Source organism: Trypanosoma grayi (genome assembly GCF_000691245.1).
Source record: "Trypanosoma grayi strain ANR4 Tgr_276_V1, whole genome shotgun sequence".
NCBI lineage: Eukaryota > Euglenozoa > Kinetoplastea > Trypanosomatida > Trypanosomatidae > Trypanosoma > Trypanosoma grayi.
The window spans coordinates 1-14,639 of record NW_008825895.1 but is presented as its reverse complement, the minus strand read 5'-3'; the positions used below and the strand labels follow the sequence as shown (position 1 = coordinate 14,639).

General features: G+C 58.6%; 5 protein-coding genes across 5 annotated transcripts; all 5 read right to left on the bottom strand.

Annotated features, from left to right (window-relative positions):
* Window positions 1-223: 223 nt before the first annotated feature.
* DQ04_02761040 (Monooxygenase) lies at window positions 224-4,783 on the bottom strand (the record flags this gene model as incomplete). Its single annotated transcript, XM_009312197.1, has 1 exon — window positions 224-4,783. One exon carries the CDS (start codon window positions 4,781-4,783, stop codon window positions 224-226), a length of 4,560 nt encoding a protein of 1,519 aa, XP_009310472.1.
* Window positions 4,784-5,534: 751 nt separating this feature from the next.
* Window positions 5,535-6,905, bottom strand: DQ04_02761030 (putative protein kinase; the record flags this gene model as incomplete). Its single annotated transcript, XM_009312196.1, has 1 exon — window positions 5,535-6,905. The coding sequence occupies one exon, from the start codon at window positions 6,903-6,905 to the stop codon at window positions 5,535-5,537; it is 1,371 nt and encodes a 456-aa protein (XP_009310471.1).
* A 455-nt stretch (window positions 6,906-7,360) lies between these two features.
* Window positions 7,361-11,374, bottom strand: DQ04_02761020 (putative dynein heavy chain; the record flags this gene model as incomplete). The annotated part of the gene is made up of 1 exon (XM_009312195.1): window positions 7,361-11,374. One exon carries the CDS (start codon window positions 11,372-11,374, stop codon window positions 7,361-7,363), a length of 4,014 nt encoding a protein of 1,337 aa, XP_009310470.1.
* Window positions 11,375-11,876: 502 nt separating this feature from the next.
* On the bottom strand, window positions 11,877-12,713 carry DQ04_02761010 (P28 protein; the record flags this gene model as incomplete). Its single annotated transcript, XM_009312194.1, has 1 exon — window positions 11,877-12,713. One exon carries the CDS (start codon window positions 12,711-12,713, stop codon window positions 11,877-11,879), a length of 837 nt encoding a protein of 278 aa, XP_009310469.1.
* Window positions 12,714-13,017: 304 nt separating this feature from the next.
* DQ04_02761000 (aminopeptidase P1) lies at window positions 13,018-14,607 on the bottom strand (the record flags this gene model as incomplete). Its single annotated transcript, XM_009312193.1, has 1 exon — window positions 13,018-14,607. One exon carries the CDS (start codon window positions 14,605-14,607, stop codon window positions 13,018-13,020), a length of 1,590 nt encoding a protein of 529 aa, XP_009310468.1.
* Window positions 14,608-14,639: the final 32 nt, after the last annotated feature.

Here is a 14,639-nt window from a genome sequence, read left to right as displayed (position 1 = left end):
AAAAAAAAACAAAAAAAAAAAACAGGGAGGCACCTCCACCACCACACTTGTTGTTGTTGTTGTTTGTATTTCTTGCTCTGGCTCTCTCCCCACTTCCCTCTTCCTTAAACCTACAGAATGGCACAGCTTAATTGGATGTGTGTATGCCGCGCAATATATCAAGGGTTGACAAAGCCGCCCCTCAGCGCGGGATCTCCCCCCGCTCCTTCTATCGCCTAAAGCTCTATTTTTTCTTACCGCCGCCCTTTGCCTTCTTGGCAGGCTTCTTTGGTGCTGGCTTCTTCTTCACAATGGCAGCAGCTGCGACGGGCTTTTTGGGCGCAGGTTTATTCTCATTCTTTAACTTGGGCGCCTTCTTGTTGTCCGGCTTCTTTGCCTTCACTGGTGCTGTCTTGGCTACCGTCTTCGATACCACCTTGGCCAGAGCTGTCTTTGCTCCGGTCTTCGGTGCCGTCTTCGCTGGAGCCTTTGAGGCTGGTTTGGTTGTTACTTTTGCCGCGGCCCCCTTCGCAGTCCTCGACGCAGGCGTCCTAGCACCCGCACCCTTTCCCTTTCCAGCACTGGCCCCCTTTCCAGTCCCTGCTGGGGATGTGGTTGCTACATCCGGTGCTGACGGAGTCGCTGCGTCTTTGCTGCTACCCCGCTTGCTCTTCTCGTTAGGCTTGGCCTTGACGGGGGTTGCGGACTTTACCTGCGCACGGCTCCGTTTTCCCTTCTCTGCAGTCGTCGCTGCTGTTGCCGCCGCAGCGGCGGCCTCACGTTCGGACGGTGCATCGAGCCACTCAGAGAGACTCTTACGTCGCTTATTGGAGGACCGCGGGGACTCACCCGACGACTTCTTCACCCTGTTGTTAACAACCTCAGCCCAGAAGCCCTTTTGATCACTGGTACTCGTCTCCGTCTCCGTCGAACCCATGTTGTACCCCGTGATCTTTGAGAGACCAGCTTTCTTCATAAAGTTCGATATGCCCTCATTCGCCCCATTTCCATTCTTGTCGTACATTTGGTTGATGTCCTCATCCAACGAGGAGGATGTGGGCTGCGTTGACCTCGCGGCGGGATTCTTTTTTGTTATCACAGGCCGCGGACGCGCATTAGATGTTGGATCAAAGAATAAGTGATTGCCAGGGGCTGCAGCGTTGCTTCGTGGTGCCATACGGTTCATTGGAGACGTGGGCTGCGTTGCTGGAGGATTTGTGGGTTGCTGTTGCCGTTGTTGTTGTTGTTGCTGTTGCTGCTGTTGTTGTTGTTGTTGATGCGTAGTGGCTACACCAAACGAGCTTCTACCAGCGCCAGCACCAAATGCATTCGCCGGGGTCCGCATGTGCAATGACGACCAAGCAGAGTTGCGTCCTTCCATCATGTTTCCTTGCACGGGTGCCATGGGATGCCCAGGCGCCCCCCACGAAGTCGTCCACGCTGACGTCGAACCTGACATCGACGGTGCGCTTGGATTCAGTGACGCATTCCAGCCACCAAAACCAAACTTACGGGTTTCCTGGTTGAATGCCGGTGTGGTAGCCGTCGCGGCATTGGCGCCAGGGGTAGGAGTATGTGTGTCAAGGCGGGGGAGACTTGTTCGACGCGGTTGCAGCTTCTCTTCCCTTGTCTCACCCACGGTCACTTCCTCTCTTAAGGGATCCTGTTGTTGTTGNGTTCGACGCGGTTGCAGCTTCTCTTCCCTTGTCTCACCCACGGTCACTTCCTCTCTTAAGGGATCCTGTTGTTGTTGTTGTTGTTGTTGTTGTGGTGGTGGTGGTGGTGGTGGGGATTGGGCTTGGGATTGTTGTTGTTCTTGCTCTAGCGAAAGGTGCTGGTGCTGCTGTTGCTGGTCGTGGTCGCGGTGTACTGGCTTGGACCACGCACTGAAGAACGCATCAGGTGAAAACAGCTTCATGTATGAGGATCCTGTGGAACTCCTTTCAATGTGTGAGCTTCCCAACGACGCCACCGGAGGCACTGAAGGGTTTGACAGTGTCTGCTGCTCCTGAAACTCCGTGTCTGGACCCGTAGCTGATGTGCCGAAAAGACTCCACTTCCTTGAGCCCATCTGAGCGGATGATGTGATGTTTTCCGGTGCTGCAGAAGGTGGAACTGGAAAAGGCTCCGCGGAATGATACAGTTGCTGCTCCTGTTGTGGTGGTTGCGACTGCTGTTGCTCTGGGCTCACAGCGACAGCGGCGGCAGTTTCTTGGGATCCCACAGCAGCCACCTGGGGCGTGGCATTCCCCGCAGAGGTGGGAGTGGAGGACTCCGGGGCGGCTCCATGCACCTTGGTGGATGAATAGTCTGGAGCCGTATTGGCTGCCGCTGCGTCTGTGGCGTTCACCGGTGAAGGCGTGGCGAAGGGATCCATATCAAGTTCGGCATTCACGTCTTGCGAGGGTGGATTAGGCGGGGGGGCGACGGTCTCCATCGCCCGTGTCACCTTGAGTGTGAAACGGCCGACGCGTTTCACCTCCACTTCCTTCGGCAACGGCATGCTCATGACCGCCTCCTTCAGCTCCTGCTGGAAGACACCGGCGTTGTTCCGCACCGACACAGCCATCGGCGTTGATTCAGTCAGCTGCGGGTGTGACATGCCTTTCTGCAGGTGCGCTATGAACACGGTCGCCTGCGCAGCACCTTCATCGGGTTGAGTCAGTTGGCTATAGGGGCCGGCAACAATAGCGGTGATGGTCTGCTGCAGCAACGGCTGCTGCGCCACATTGCCGTAAATAGCGCGCAGTGACCACAGCAGGCTTCCCATCTCCCTTGGCTTCATGTTGCGCAGCGGTCGCAGCAGCCTCTCGTTGAAGAGCGCGATCCACTCCGCGCCGGGGTACATCTTGCGCAGTGGGCGCACAGCCTCAAGGTATCGCACCACCGTTCCCAACTGAATCCGCTCCGCCCCAAGCAACTCCATACCACCGGTAACCACAAAAGAGATCATCGCCTCGTCCGACCCTTCACCAAAGACACTCGTGATGAGTTCAACCAGCGAGACGAACTGTTCTGGCGAGATGGACGCTGCCTTGGCGGCTGCCAGCGCCTTGGTTGCGTCACGCGCGTGAGGGATGTTGGCCGCAAGGGGCAAGCTATACAGCGTGTCCGTCGTCCACTCCGCCTCGGCGAAGCGGCTCGACAGGTACGCCGCCGACGCAACCTGAAGGTCCTGCCGACCAGATGCCTGCAGCACACGCAGATCATCCGGTGAGAAACGCTCCTGCGCGGCGTTGAGGCGGGTGGTGAGTTCGGCAACGATGAGACCCTCGAATCTCGTGCCCTTCGCAAGTGACATGGCATCGACAAGCTGGCGGCCGGATATATCTTTGTAGTCGATCTGCGAGTGGAGTGTGTCGTCGTCGGGGAAGGCGAGAGCAAGCGTAAGCCGTGTATAGCTGCTACAGTCAGGTACCAGCAGTCGGCTCGCCACCGCCTTCGCCTCAGGCATCCACGCCGGCGACATTGGGGCGAATGTGGCGCAGATGTGGCTGATCTCCGACAGCGAGAACTCACCCAGCACTGTCTCAATGCGCTCGCCAAGCTTCGTCGCCAGCTCTGGTGACAATAGCTGTGAGCGTCGGAGAATACCAGCCGCCATGGCGAGCTGCTGCGGCTCGAAGCGCGTCACATTTTGCGCCACGTAGCTTTGGTAGGCTACGAAAACGTGGCGGTACCGGAGCCGACCGCCCATCTCATACGCAAAGGCGATGGTTGTCACATCATCACAGTGGCTCCAGTGAAGTTTATCGTTGCTGTCCAAGAAACGCAAAACACGTGGCTCATACTCCTCAAGGAGTATGTTCATCCTACCGCCAAGCTCACACACGTCACGCTGTGTTACATCATTCTTGCCAGGCTCCAGTGATCCGAGAACCTTCGCAATCCAGCCGAGGATAGCCGCCACATCACGCCCATTGGCAGTGGTCGAGTACATCAGACCGGCACGTGCCATGCGGTGAAGGAGCGGCAAGGGTAGGGGCCACAGCTGGTGGTGGCGCAGGCACGAATTGATCAGTGTCGAGAAGTCATAGCTGTGAAAATCTCCCGTGTGCTCGACAAGGGCGACGAAGAGGTGATTCGCCTCCGTCACCTTGCCAGCGCGTACCATCCACCCATACACACGCAGGAAAGATTGCTGAAGCCGTGGCATCTCCTCCGTTGGTGTACACTGCAACTGTGCCATGGCCATCTGCGCCAGCGATTCATTCAACACACTGGGTGTGTGCTTGCCGCCGCGCTGCAGCACCTTTGCGGCAAGCTCAATGACACCCCACAACTCCCAACGATCACTGCTTCTACTGTTGCCTTTCCCTACCTCGTGAAGTATAGCCTCTACTGCAGCAAAAATGCGATCCATATGCTGTTCGCTGCGCGGCACCAACGCAATCGCCGCGAGCAGGCGCGTCGAGCTGTCGCAACTCGTGTCATCTAGCATGCGGACGAGCTTGTTCGTGATGAGCGACACCAACGCGGCGTCGGGCTCGATTTCGAAAAAACTCAGCAGCTGCGCCAACGCCACTGCGTTGTTTCCCTTTTCTATCCAGACGCCCGTCGCATCACGGGGAACCTCCTCCTCGAGAAACCGCTCTGCCTCGCGTCGGGCAAAGTCGTACTGCCCTCTACCACGGTGCCGGCGCTTAAGCGCCGCCGCCTTGCCGGCGAACTCCGTCATCGCCGTTGACCCACCGCCGCCGTAGTTGCCGCCGCCGCTGCTGTTGTTATTGTTGTTGCCCCAGCCGCTGCCTGCGCGATGCGCGGCCGCAGAGGACCACGACAACGCCCTTCGCACATGCCGCATCGTCGCAGGTCGTGTAGTGTCTTGTCTCACTCTACCGCTCACGCTTCTCAAAAGTTCCTTTTCTGTTAGCCCCCGTGATATCGCTACACAACGGCCACTCGCAGCTGGCGGCGCAAAAGGCGATATGGCCCGAGTCGCAGCCGATCCCGTCGGGGTGGAGCTGTCAACACACCTAGCTAAGCACAGACACCGCAAGCCGTCACAGCAGCAGATATTAAGCAACGAAGAAAGAAGTTCAAGACAAAACAAAGAAAGAAGCGGCAGCAGGAAGACATCTGAGGGAAATGTGGTGAGCCAACGCATTGGCCTGGCAACGCCACTGGCATGAGAACAACTCGCAATCCCCACGTGTCGTTCATCACATTCCCCCCGTTGCAGCCATATCGGACCCGCAAACGAGAGCACCGACGCTGTACGACAACTGTTTGTCTTACGTGCTTTGTTCTTTTTTTTTTCGTTTTATTTCCTTCTTTCAGAGTAAACTTATTCACAGGTAGTCAATAGGTGAAGAAGAACAAAAAACAAAAAAAAAAACGAAAAGAAAAAAAAAAGACCGGGGGAAATGAAGCAACATATGCGACTCTCAGTGCCACTTCTTTGGCTCATATGTGCCAAAAAATGTCCATCGACCATCATCACGCGCGCGCGCGCGAGAGAGAGAGAGAGAGAAAGAGTGCATGCGTGTGACAGTGGCCCCTCTCACATGCGCACCCACACCCACAAAGGGAGAAACAGCAGCATGCCCATGCCTTTATCGCGCTCTTCTCTTCGCAGTCGGCGAAGCGAGCGGAGGTGCGACGACTAAGTCCACGTAATGCCCGTCGGAAGACCAGAACCCGCCCTGCATTTCGCGGCCACCACCCGCCTCCCGCGGCAACGACGCCCCCCCGCTCTCGCTGGACAGCCGCCGCAACGACAGCCGCTCCTGCGACATAGGGGTCAGCTCCTTCATAGGTGAATGCACGTCGTTGCTGATTAGGTCTGCCGTGTCAAGCATGCTGAGCGACGGCCGCAACAGCCGCTGCATCGGTCCCAGTGGTAACCCGTCACATACGCCGTTAGTGCCACCGCTCCTGCGCGGCGCTGCTTTGGATGCTGCACGCGAGGTTGGCGTAGGCACATCGAAGAACCATTGGTGTGACAGCAGCTCACGTGCCCGCGGTCGCAGCCGCGCGTCACGGACGAAACAGAGGTCTAGAAATGCGCGCAGAGACGGCGTCGCTTCGCAACTATCAGGCAGTCGTGGAGGCGTGGCGTTCGCTGACGCAATTGCGAATAGCACGGCGGTAGGATTCTTCATTTCTCCCCCGAACGGCTTCTTCCCCGATATCATCTCGAACACGGTAACGCCCAGGCTCCATATATCCGCTGCGGTAGTGTAGCTGCCCCTGTTGCTACTGCCGCCGCCGCCGCCGCCACCCCTGCTGAGGCGACCGTCCCCGTTGCTGCTGACGCCACCACTACCACCACCACCACCGCTACAGCCGACCTCCTCGTTGTCCTCGACATCATCATCTATACTGCCGTTCACCACCTCTGGTGCCATGTACCACGGCGTCCCCACTGTTGTTCGCATGGTGCCGTTGTCATCGAGCAGCTTACTTACCCCAAAGTCAGTCAACTTACACCGCCCATCCGCGGTGATGAGGACATTGGCCGGCTTTACATCGCGGTGACACACTCGCGCCGTCTCATGCAGGTACGCTAGCCCCTCCAAAACATCGTGCGTATACGAGCGGACGACGCTCTCGCGGAGGCAGCCGTGGCGGCGAATGAGCGCGTCGAGGGAGCCGCCGTTAACGAGCTCCATGATGATCTGCACTCCCACCGCACTTCTGCGGGCTCCGTAGTACGCCACGAGGTTCGGATGCTCAAAGCGCTCCATTAGACTAATCTCCCGCACAATGGCACGACGCTCTTCAACAAATGCGGGGTCCTCTTCTTCCTCTCCGCCTTCTGCGGGGCTGTTGCCTGTGCCTGCACCGCCGCCGCCACCGCCACCGTCGAAGAAGGGGATCTCCTTCACCGCAACGAAGCGGCCGCGCTCCTCATCGTAGCCCTCATACACAACGCCTCTCGCTCCAACCCCTAATTTCTTATTTGTCTTGCGAATGTGTTCCATTCTCCCGTGTGGAATGTGCAAATTAAACTGTATGTGTGGTTGTATGTGTATGGGCGACGGCAACAAAGCACCTAAACAACTACCAAACTCCCTACAAATCTAAAGACCTCAGTAGGGGACAGGGCGCAGATGTCGTATGGCACAAGTAACCCGCAGTCGTCCTTGGCAGGTTAGAGAGATTACTCAGAAAACAAGAAAAATCCAGCGCCCCATGCACTTGATACAACGGGGGAAGGAAACGAAAGGAAACCAGGAGTCGAGGGAGGGTGGAGGAGGGGAAGCAGTGGGACGCAGGCACGGTGCCTATTTGCGCACATCGCCAGTGCAAGCTAAACGCGATACACCACCGCTGCTTCCGTTCCCTTGCTTCCTTTATTCCAACCATTCATTTTCTTCTGTTTTTTTTTTTTTGTTCTTCGCTACCCCCCTCCCGCGACTTGTCTTCCGAGAAGCCCCTACGACATGTCGTGAATGACACGGTGAGCGCGCAGCACCACTTGTATCAGGTACGAGACAACCGTCTTGTCACTGGCGTTGTTGACGAAAATCCACATTGGCCAGCGTCCCTCCATCTGCCCCTCCGGTAGACTTAGCATGTCAATCTGCATCGTGATGAACTGCGAGTCATTAGGGGCGAGTGCGAACTGCTTGGGTGTCACCTGGAGCTGATACTTGTAGTTGTGGTGCACAGTAAACACCTCATCCATTGTACCATTGTGGACGAACTGCAGACGGCGGAAGATCGGTGCCGTGGTGTCGGCCAAGCTGAGCTCTAACATCTGCGTGTACGTCGGCGCCGGGTACACTGTGGGGACTGTCAGCAGCGTCTTGGCCAACTGCTGGTTTGTCAGCGCGTGCAGTAGAAGCTGCTGCGTGCCCACCTCTTGTGGCCGCAGGTGCAGCAGGTAGGAGTTCTCCCGTCGCTCCACCTTCACATGTGCGCCGCTGCAGTAAAGCGCCTCCACGCCGGCCGCCGGGAGCGCCACCGTCGTTGTTTGGCCGAGCCGCAGCTCCCGCGACGTGACGGCCTGACACGCGAAAATGCACAACTCCCACGTCTCAATCACCTTGCTCATTGCGGCGTCCTCGAAGAGGGTGAGATACTCGACACGTTGCGCCGCACCGTCGCGTGGGATTGTCGTGTGCAGCGTCACCTCCTCCCACGCGGTGACGTACGACTGCGTGATGGGGTCGAGCACCGCGTTCACGTCCGCCGTCGTGCTCTCCGACGTGATGGTCGCGCGCCCACACACGTCCCGCATCCGCGCGAGCAGCTTGGCGCGGTCTGAAGTAATGGGGAACGTGGAAGAAGAGAAGAGGCGTGAGAAGACCTTCTTGGACACCTCCGCCCCTGCCGGGCCGAAGATCTCGTAGCGGCGGTCCACAAACGGCGGCCCCATAGTGGCTTGCACGTCAACGATGCGCACAACCTCCCGTCCGTCGGTGTAGACGCACGCACGCAGGTGCAGCGGCTCGCCGTGCTGGCCCTTCCACTTGGCGAGGCGAACCACAAGCAGCACATCAGTCTGCTCGTGTGGGCCCAGGTAGAAGGACGGCGGTGATGCCACCTCCAACGCATAGGCCGCAGCGGAGTCGACCTCCACGCTGAACTGCATCGCCGTTCCAAACGGGTTCTGAAACACCGTCCGCGTCGTCTCCGGCCTGCAGGAGGCGACATAGACGTGGTGGTGCACCGTGAGGCGCTCCATCAGCGCCTCCGCAATCTTGCGCGACTTCATCTCGTCTCGCTGCTTCTCCAGGTAGCGCAAACGGAACTCGAGATCAGCCTTCGGTAGCGGATGCTCGTGTGGCACACCTGGAAGTGTTGTCGAGTTTCCGTACAGTTGCTTCACGTACTGTGCACGGCGCCAGTGCAAATTGTCCTGATCCCCGTCACCGCCCTGTGTTGCTTCCACTGCGGCTTCTACTGCCGCTGCCTCTGGTGCTGAGGGTGCCGTCACGACGGGGGGTGCTTGACCTTCCTCACGTGGCTTCTCTGGAACAGCCTCAGTCCTTGCATCCCCGCCCGGCAGTGACTCCATTAAACTTGCGTGTGGCAACTTCTTCGCGACAACCACCCGAGATCCACGCGGCGGCTCCACTGTTGTGTTAACGTGCAGCTCAGCTGGCCCACTTGTACCGACACAGAACAGTGTCACGTGCATCTGCCCAGCGTGGCGCATGATGGGGAGCACCTTAGCCGGAACAGTCCGTTCCGTCAGGCTGAGGTCACGGTATAAAGCAAGGTCCATCGAGATGCGTGCGCTCTCTGCGTTGTGTGGACGACGAAAGTGCGCCAGAAGCACGTCAGCGCTGCCAATGTAGAACATAGTGAGGGCGTCGTATATGTGGATGTAGAGCGTTGCGGTTCCTTGCTTATGGTACTTCTGTAGGAAGGTATCCTGCGCCCCCTCAAGCGGCTCACACCACACCATCCCACCGCGCTGTGTCCCCTCATACAGCTTGAACGTCTGCACGTGGAGGGACTTGTCGATACGTGCAGCACGTACAGGCCCAATCGTCTGGAACGGTAGAGGCCCGAAGGAAAACATGAAGCAGACGTCATCCGGCACGTAAATGGAGGCATCAACAGTGAGACCCTCGAAGCGGATGCCGTACAGCGACGCCGTCATGCTGCCCGTCGCCGGAACGTGATCATCTAGGCGGGTTCCATGGAGTGGGTGGAGGATGGGCTGCAGGTTTTCTTCCAACTGGCAGCGTACCTCCCAGGAGATCGACACCGGCTTCGGCGCAAGATCTACCACGTCAAAGCCGGTGACGTCGTCTAATTGTCTACCCGTTTCATCTACGCGTTGAGCCGGCACACCACGCGGACGGCCGTGTCGCATCACCTCCTCCTGCACCTCTCGTAGACGGCGCAGTTCCTCCATGACATTGCAAAGCATTTTGAATATGTCAATGGGGGAGTGGTCCTCGGCTGTCTGCTTCCCCAGAGCGTCTGCTGGATAAGTAAGCTCCACTGCCTGCAACGCGGCAGCACTAGAAGTGGTGGCAGCCTCACCCGCTGGTGGCTCGACAGAATCCTCCGTCGAGATAATCCCAAGGGGCTGTGATGCCGGAACAAACGGAGCTGAAGGCACCTGCTCATTTTCACCCAGCACACTCTCTTTTGTTTTCTTCCTCCGTCTCGATCTGCCTTCACTTTCGCCAGCAGGTTTCACCGTATCCTCCACGTCCACTGGTTTCCACTGTGTAAGAGAATGTGGCTCTGAGAGACTCGCGGAGCCTGTGTCGTAGTACTCCACGGTTAGCGTCACCGTCATCGGCACCTTGCCGTACGGCGAGGTTGATTCTAGCATTAGCATCCGCGGGTCTCGACACGAGAATGGCCCATGAAGGGTGGGAAGGTTCTCCACGCGCAGATCACGATCCTTCACTGGCATCACACATAGTGGAAAAACACAGAATCCAAGCACCTCGAACCGCTTCCCCCCTAATTTCTTGCGGCGAATCGCCAGCACCAGCGACGTCGCCGAGTGCACCGGGAGCCCGTCAATTTCCAATGGAGCAACAGAGCGCAACAGACGCCGCCTCAACGCACCGTGGTGGTGGTGGTGGTGGTTGCTGCTGCTGCTGCTGTTGTTGTTGTTGGCGGTTGTGGCAGCGCTGGGACCGGATGTAGTGGTGGCAGTGGTGGTGGTGGTGATGGCACCCGACGACGTGGAAGGCGACACTCCATCATCGTTGTCCAACTCCAACGAGACCTCAGCGCCCTGTCCGAGCTGCTGGTAGCCGTTGTGTGCAACAGCGGCGATGCGCCACTCCGCCGCAGTACCGTTGTCCCACTCTGCATCCTCTACCGTGGGTGTCACTTGAATATTCTGCACGACACAACGAAACGAGCCGGCGGAAGCCTGTGGGGCACTCTCTGTGAAGCTCTGCGGCACCAGAATCCCGGGTGGCACAAGGCGCGTCATGAGCTGCGACACCACCGCATCCTCCACAACCGTGCAGGTGTACCCCAAACGCGGCATCTCGTCACCACCGGAGGGCCACGACTTGGGGTTCAGATACAGAAGCTGGGCATTCCCTGGCCGCAGCGCCACGAAACGCGCAGCACTAAGCCCCGCCACGGGGAGATAGCCCCACAGAACAACGCGCCGCCCCTCAACAGGGGCGTGGGGACGCTCATCACGCGCCACCACTTCAACCACCAACAGAATGTTGTCCCCACGGCTTTGAAAGATGAGCGGGTCGGTGACAGTCAATCGGGGAGCAGTGTACGTCGCGCCAATGAAGGCGGACGACACCCTGTCGAAGAGTGTCACGTGCAGCGCGACTGCGTCATTAAACGGTGATTCCAGCGGCAGTTCATCCCACACAAGTCGCAGTGTGAGCAGCGGGTCCACCGCTCCATCTTTTGACGCCCTGCACTCCCACGTGTCGTGGCGAACGGCATTCGAGAGGAGCACGCGGGCCGTCTGCTCCGCTGAGCGGCTTCGACCCATCTTTGCCACTATATCCCCCGACCTTCTATTTTATGTCTACGCAACCGATATGCCGCTGTTGGAGAATGGGGGAAAATCTCCAATGAAAAAGCAGCCCTCCCCGCTTTCTCTTTCCACGCCTTGGATGGTGTCTCTCTTTTCTGCTTCAAACACACCCGCCCCCCCCCCNCCCGCCCCCCCCCCACCCAAGCCAACCAAGCAAAAAAGAAAACACGACAAAACAAAAACAGCGAGTGAAGAAAAGTGTGAAAACGCCCCGTTGATTCGCACCACCAGGAAAATAACATCCACTCACAGCGGCTCATGAGCCACCAGAAGCATTTCAATATGAATCTGCCAGTCTTTCCTCCGATCCCCCAAACCCCCCAAAAAAAGCCATACGCAAGAAGAAAAAAAAAGTGGCCACAAAAACCGAAACCGAAACATCGTTCTCGGTTGCCTCTGTGAGCTTGCGTGAGAGGGGGAGCCAGATGCCATCACGTTATCGCAAGGGCTTTCCGATTCAGACGAGGGCGCTCGGCTGGTGCTTCCACGGCTTGCCCTTCTCCTTGGCGATCCCCTCGAGGGCCTTCACATGCGTCTGCGCCTGCGTCATGGCGTGGTGCAGCTCGCTGCCGATGCTGATAAAGGTGAAGCCCTTCTCCAGGAACTCCCCAACGCGGTCCGTGCCGAACAAGAACAGACCAAGGATAACATTGTGCCTGCGCGCCGCCGCGACAAGCTTGTCCGTCGCACCGCCCAGCTCCGGCGACGTGTACATCTGCGGGAACACGTACTTCTCGTAGAGACCCATCGACATGCACAGGTCGTTCTGCCCCAGGAACGCAATGTCGACACCCTTCACCGCCATGATCTCCTCAATGTTCTTGATGCAGTCGGCAGTCTCCACCTGAAACGCCACCACCACATTCTTATTCGCCTCGCCAGCGTAGCCAAGGAGACCGTGCTCGTTCATGCACTGCTGCGGCTGGTACACAGATCGCGTCCCGGCGGTGGGGTAGAAGCAGCACGACACCGCCTCACGCAGCTCCTCCGCGGTGTTCACGTACGGGATCAGCACGCCGTGGGCGCCGGAGTCGAGCGCGTTCTGGATGCCGGCACGGTCCTTGGTGCTCGTCACGCGCACCATCGCCTTCGCAGGGCCGGTGCGGATCGCCGAAATCATCTGACTGAGCGTCATCGAGTCAGCGGGGGAGTGCTGTGCGTCGATCAGCAGCCAGTCGTAGCCGGAGTGACTGAACTGCCCGGCGAGCAGGTGATTGGCGGCGTTGAGAAACACACCAAACTTGGGCTTGCCCGCACGGAGTTCGGCTTTGAGTTCGGCACCACCAGAGGCCATGCTTGACCCGTGGGTTGGACGGCGAGTTGAGTAAGCTTGACGTGCTAGCAGAAGAAGAGGAAGAGAGCAGGAATGAGTACGCAGATCAACCGCCTGTGCATCAAAGGGACGGCACAGACATCAACAACAACTGCAGCGGCAGAAGCATCAATATGACTCAACGCAACCAAAAAGGACGCCTCCTCCCCCTCATTTAGTTGCGATCAATTCACGTGGCACAACGGATAAAATAACGATAGCAGAGAACCTGAAGAGAAATTGTTCCACCATGTCTAAAAGAGATACCCACATGCACAATGTTACCCTAGAGTGGGGCCGTGTGATGCTCCAGGTATGCGAGTGCGCAGCTGTCATTGTGTCGTTGCAGGTGTGGAGTAAGCGTCTCGCAGACGGTCCGGTGATACGCGTCGACCAGCCGCCGCTCCTCCTCCGTTAACGCTGCTGCGTCAATCAACTCGCGACACAGCGGCACCATGGTGAGGGTGTCGAATGTCAAGTACCCCTTCGCGCTGTACTTTGTGTCAGCGCCCACCACCACCTCGAGGTTCTCGATGCGGATGCCAAAGCTGCCATCCTTGTAGTAGCCCGGCTCGTTCGACATCACCATTCCAGCGGCGAGTGTCGCTCCTGTTGGTGTGGGGAGTATGCCAATGCCCTGCGGCCCCTCGTGCACATTAAGGAAGGAGCCGACGCCATGTCCGGTGCCGTGCGTGTAGTTGAGGCCGCAGCGCCACAGCGCCATGCGGGCGAGTGCGTCGAGGCGGTGGCCGCTTGTGCCGGCGGGCCACACCGCGTCGTGCAACGCGAGGTTCCCCTTCAGAACGAGAGTGTACGCCTCACGCTCCTCCGGCCGCGGCGGCTGGAAGCAGACGGTCCGCGTCACGTCCGTCGTGCCGTCGAGGTACTGCGCGCCGCTGTCGACGAGGTACAGCTGGTCGCGCGCAATGGGGGCGGAGCCATCCCGCGGCGGCGTGTAGTGCACAATGGCAGCGTTAGGCCCTGCCGAGGAGATTGTGGGGAAGCTGAGCTGCACGAAGTGCGCCTCCTCGCGGCGGAACGCCTCCAGTCGCTCGGCCCCGCTGTACTCGGTGATGCTGCTGTCACCTTTCAGCGCCACCGCGTGGTGCAGCCACGCCAGGTAGCGTGTCAGAGCCACTCCGTCACGCACGTGACAGCGGCGGAAGCCCCCAATCTCCACCGCATTCTTCGTCGCCTTCAACTGCTGCGCGGGGCCGCAATTAAGACGCCGCGTCTGCATCCCCAGCGCCTCCAGCATTGTGTACAGCCGCTGGCTCGTCTGGTAAGAATCGACGGCGAACATTGATCCGCACGGCAGCGTGCGGAGGTAAGCCTCAAGCCCGTCATACGGGTGCAGTTCCAGCAGAGCGTCACTGTTTCCTCCTGCCGTCGTTGTTGCAGCCTTACTCGCCTGTTCCGGTAACTTTTGTGCGTGTGTGAAGAGATGCACTGTTGGTGTGGCGCGTTGGACCACGGCATACGCGTAAAATACAGGGTTGAACGGCACATCTGTACCGCGCAAGTTAGTAAGCCATGCCACCTCATCCAGCGCGGAGAGCACCATCACGTCACACTTTTGTTGTTCCAGCGCTGCCACGAGAGCTGCAACTTTTTCCTCACACCGCTGTCCGCAGAATTCCTCAGGGCGAGCGAACAGCTCCGCGTACGGTTCCCCAGAGGGTGGCATGAGCGGTTGCACCATCTCCGGCACCGGCACCAAGTTGATCGTCTTGCGCCGCCGCTCCCAATCCGCCACTGTTGACAGGTAGCTGTTCATCCCCACCGGCGTGGTGGGGCCCAGGTTGGTGTATATCCACTCCTCCAATGTAGGCACGTCGGGGTGACCATCCTTCATCAACTGCCACTCCGGGTACATGGTCTGAGACGCCTCGAGCCAGTAGCGGCCGT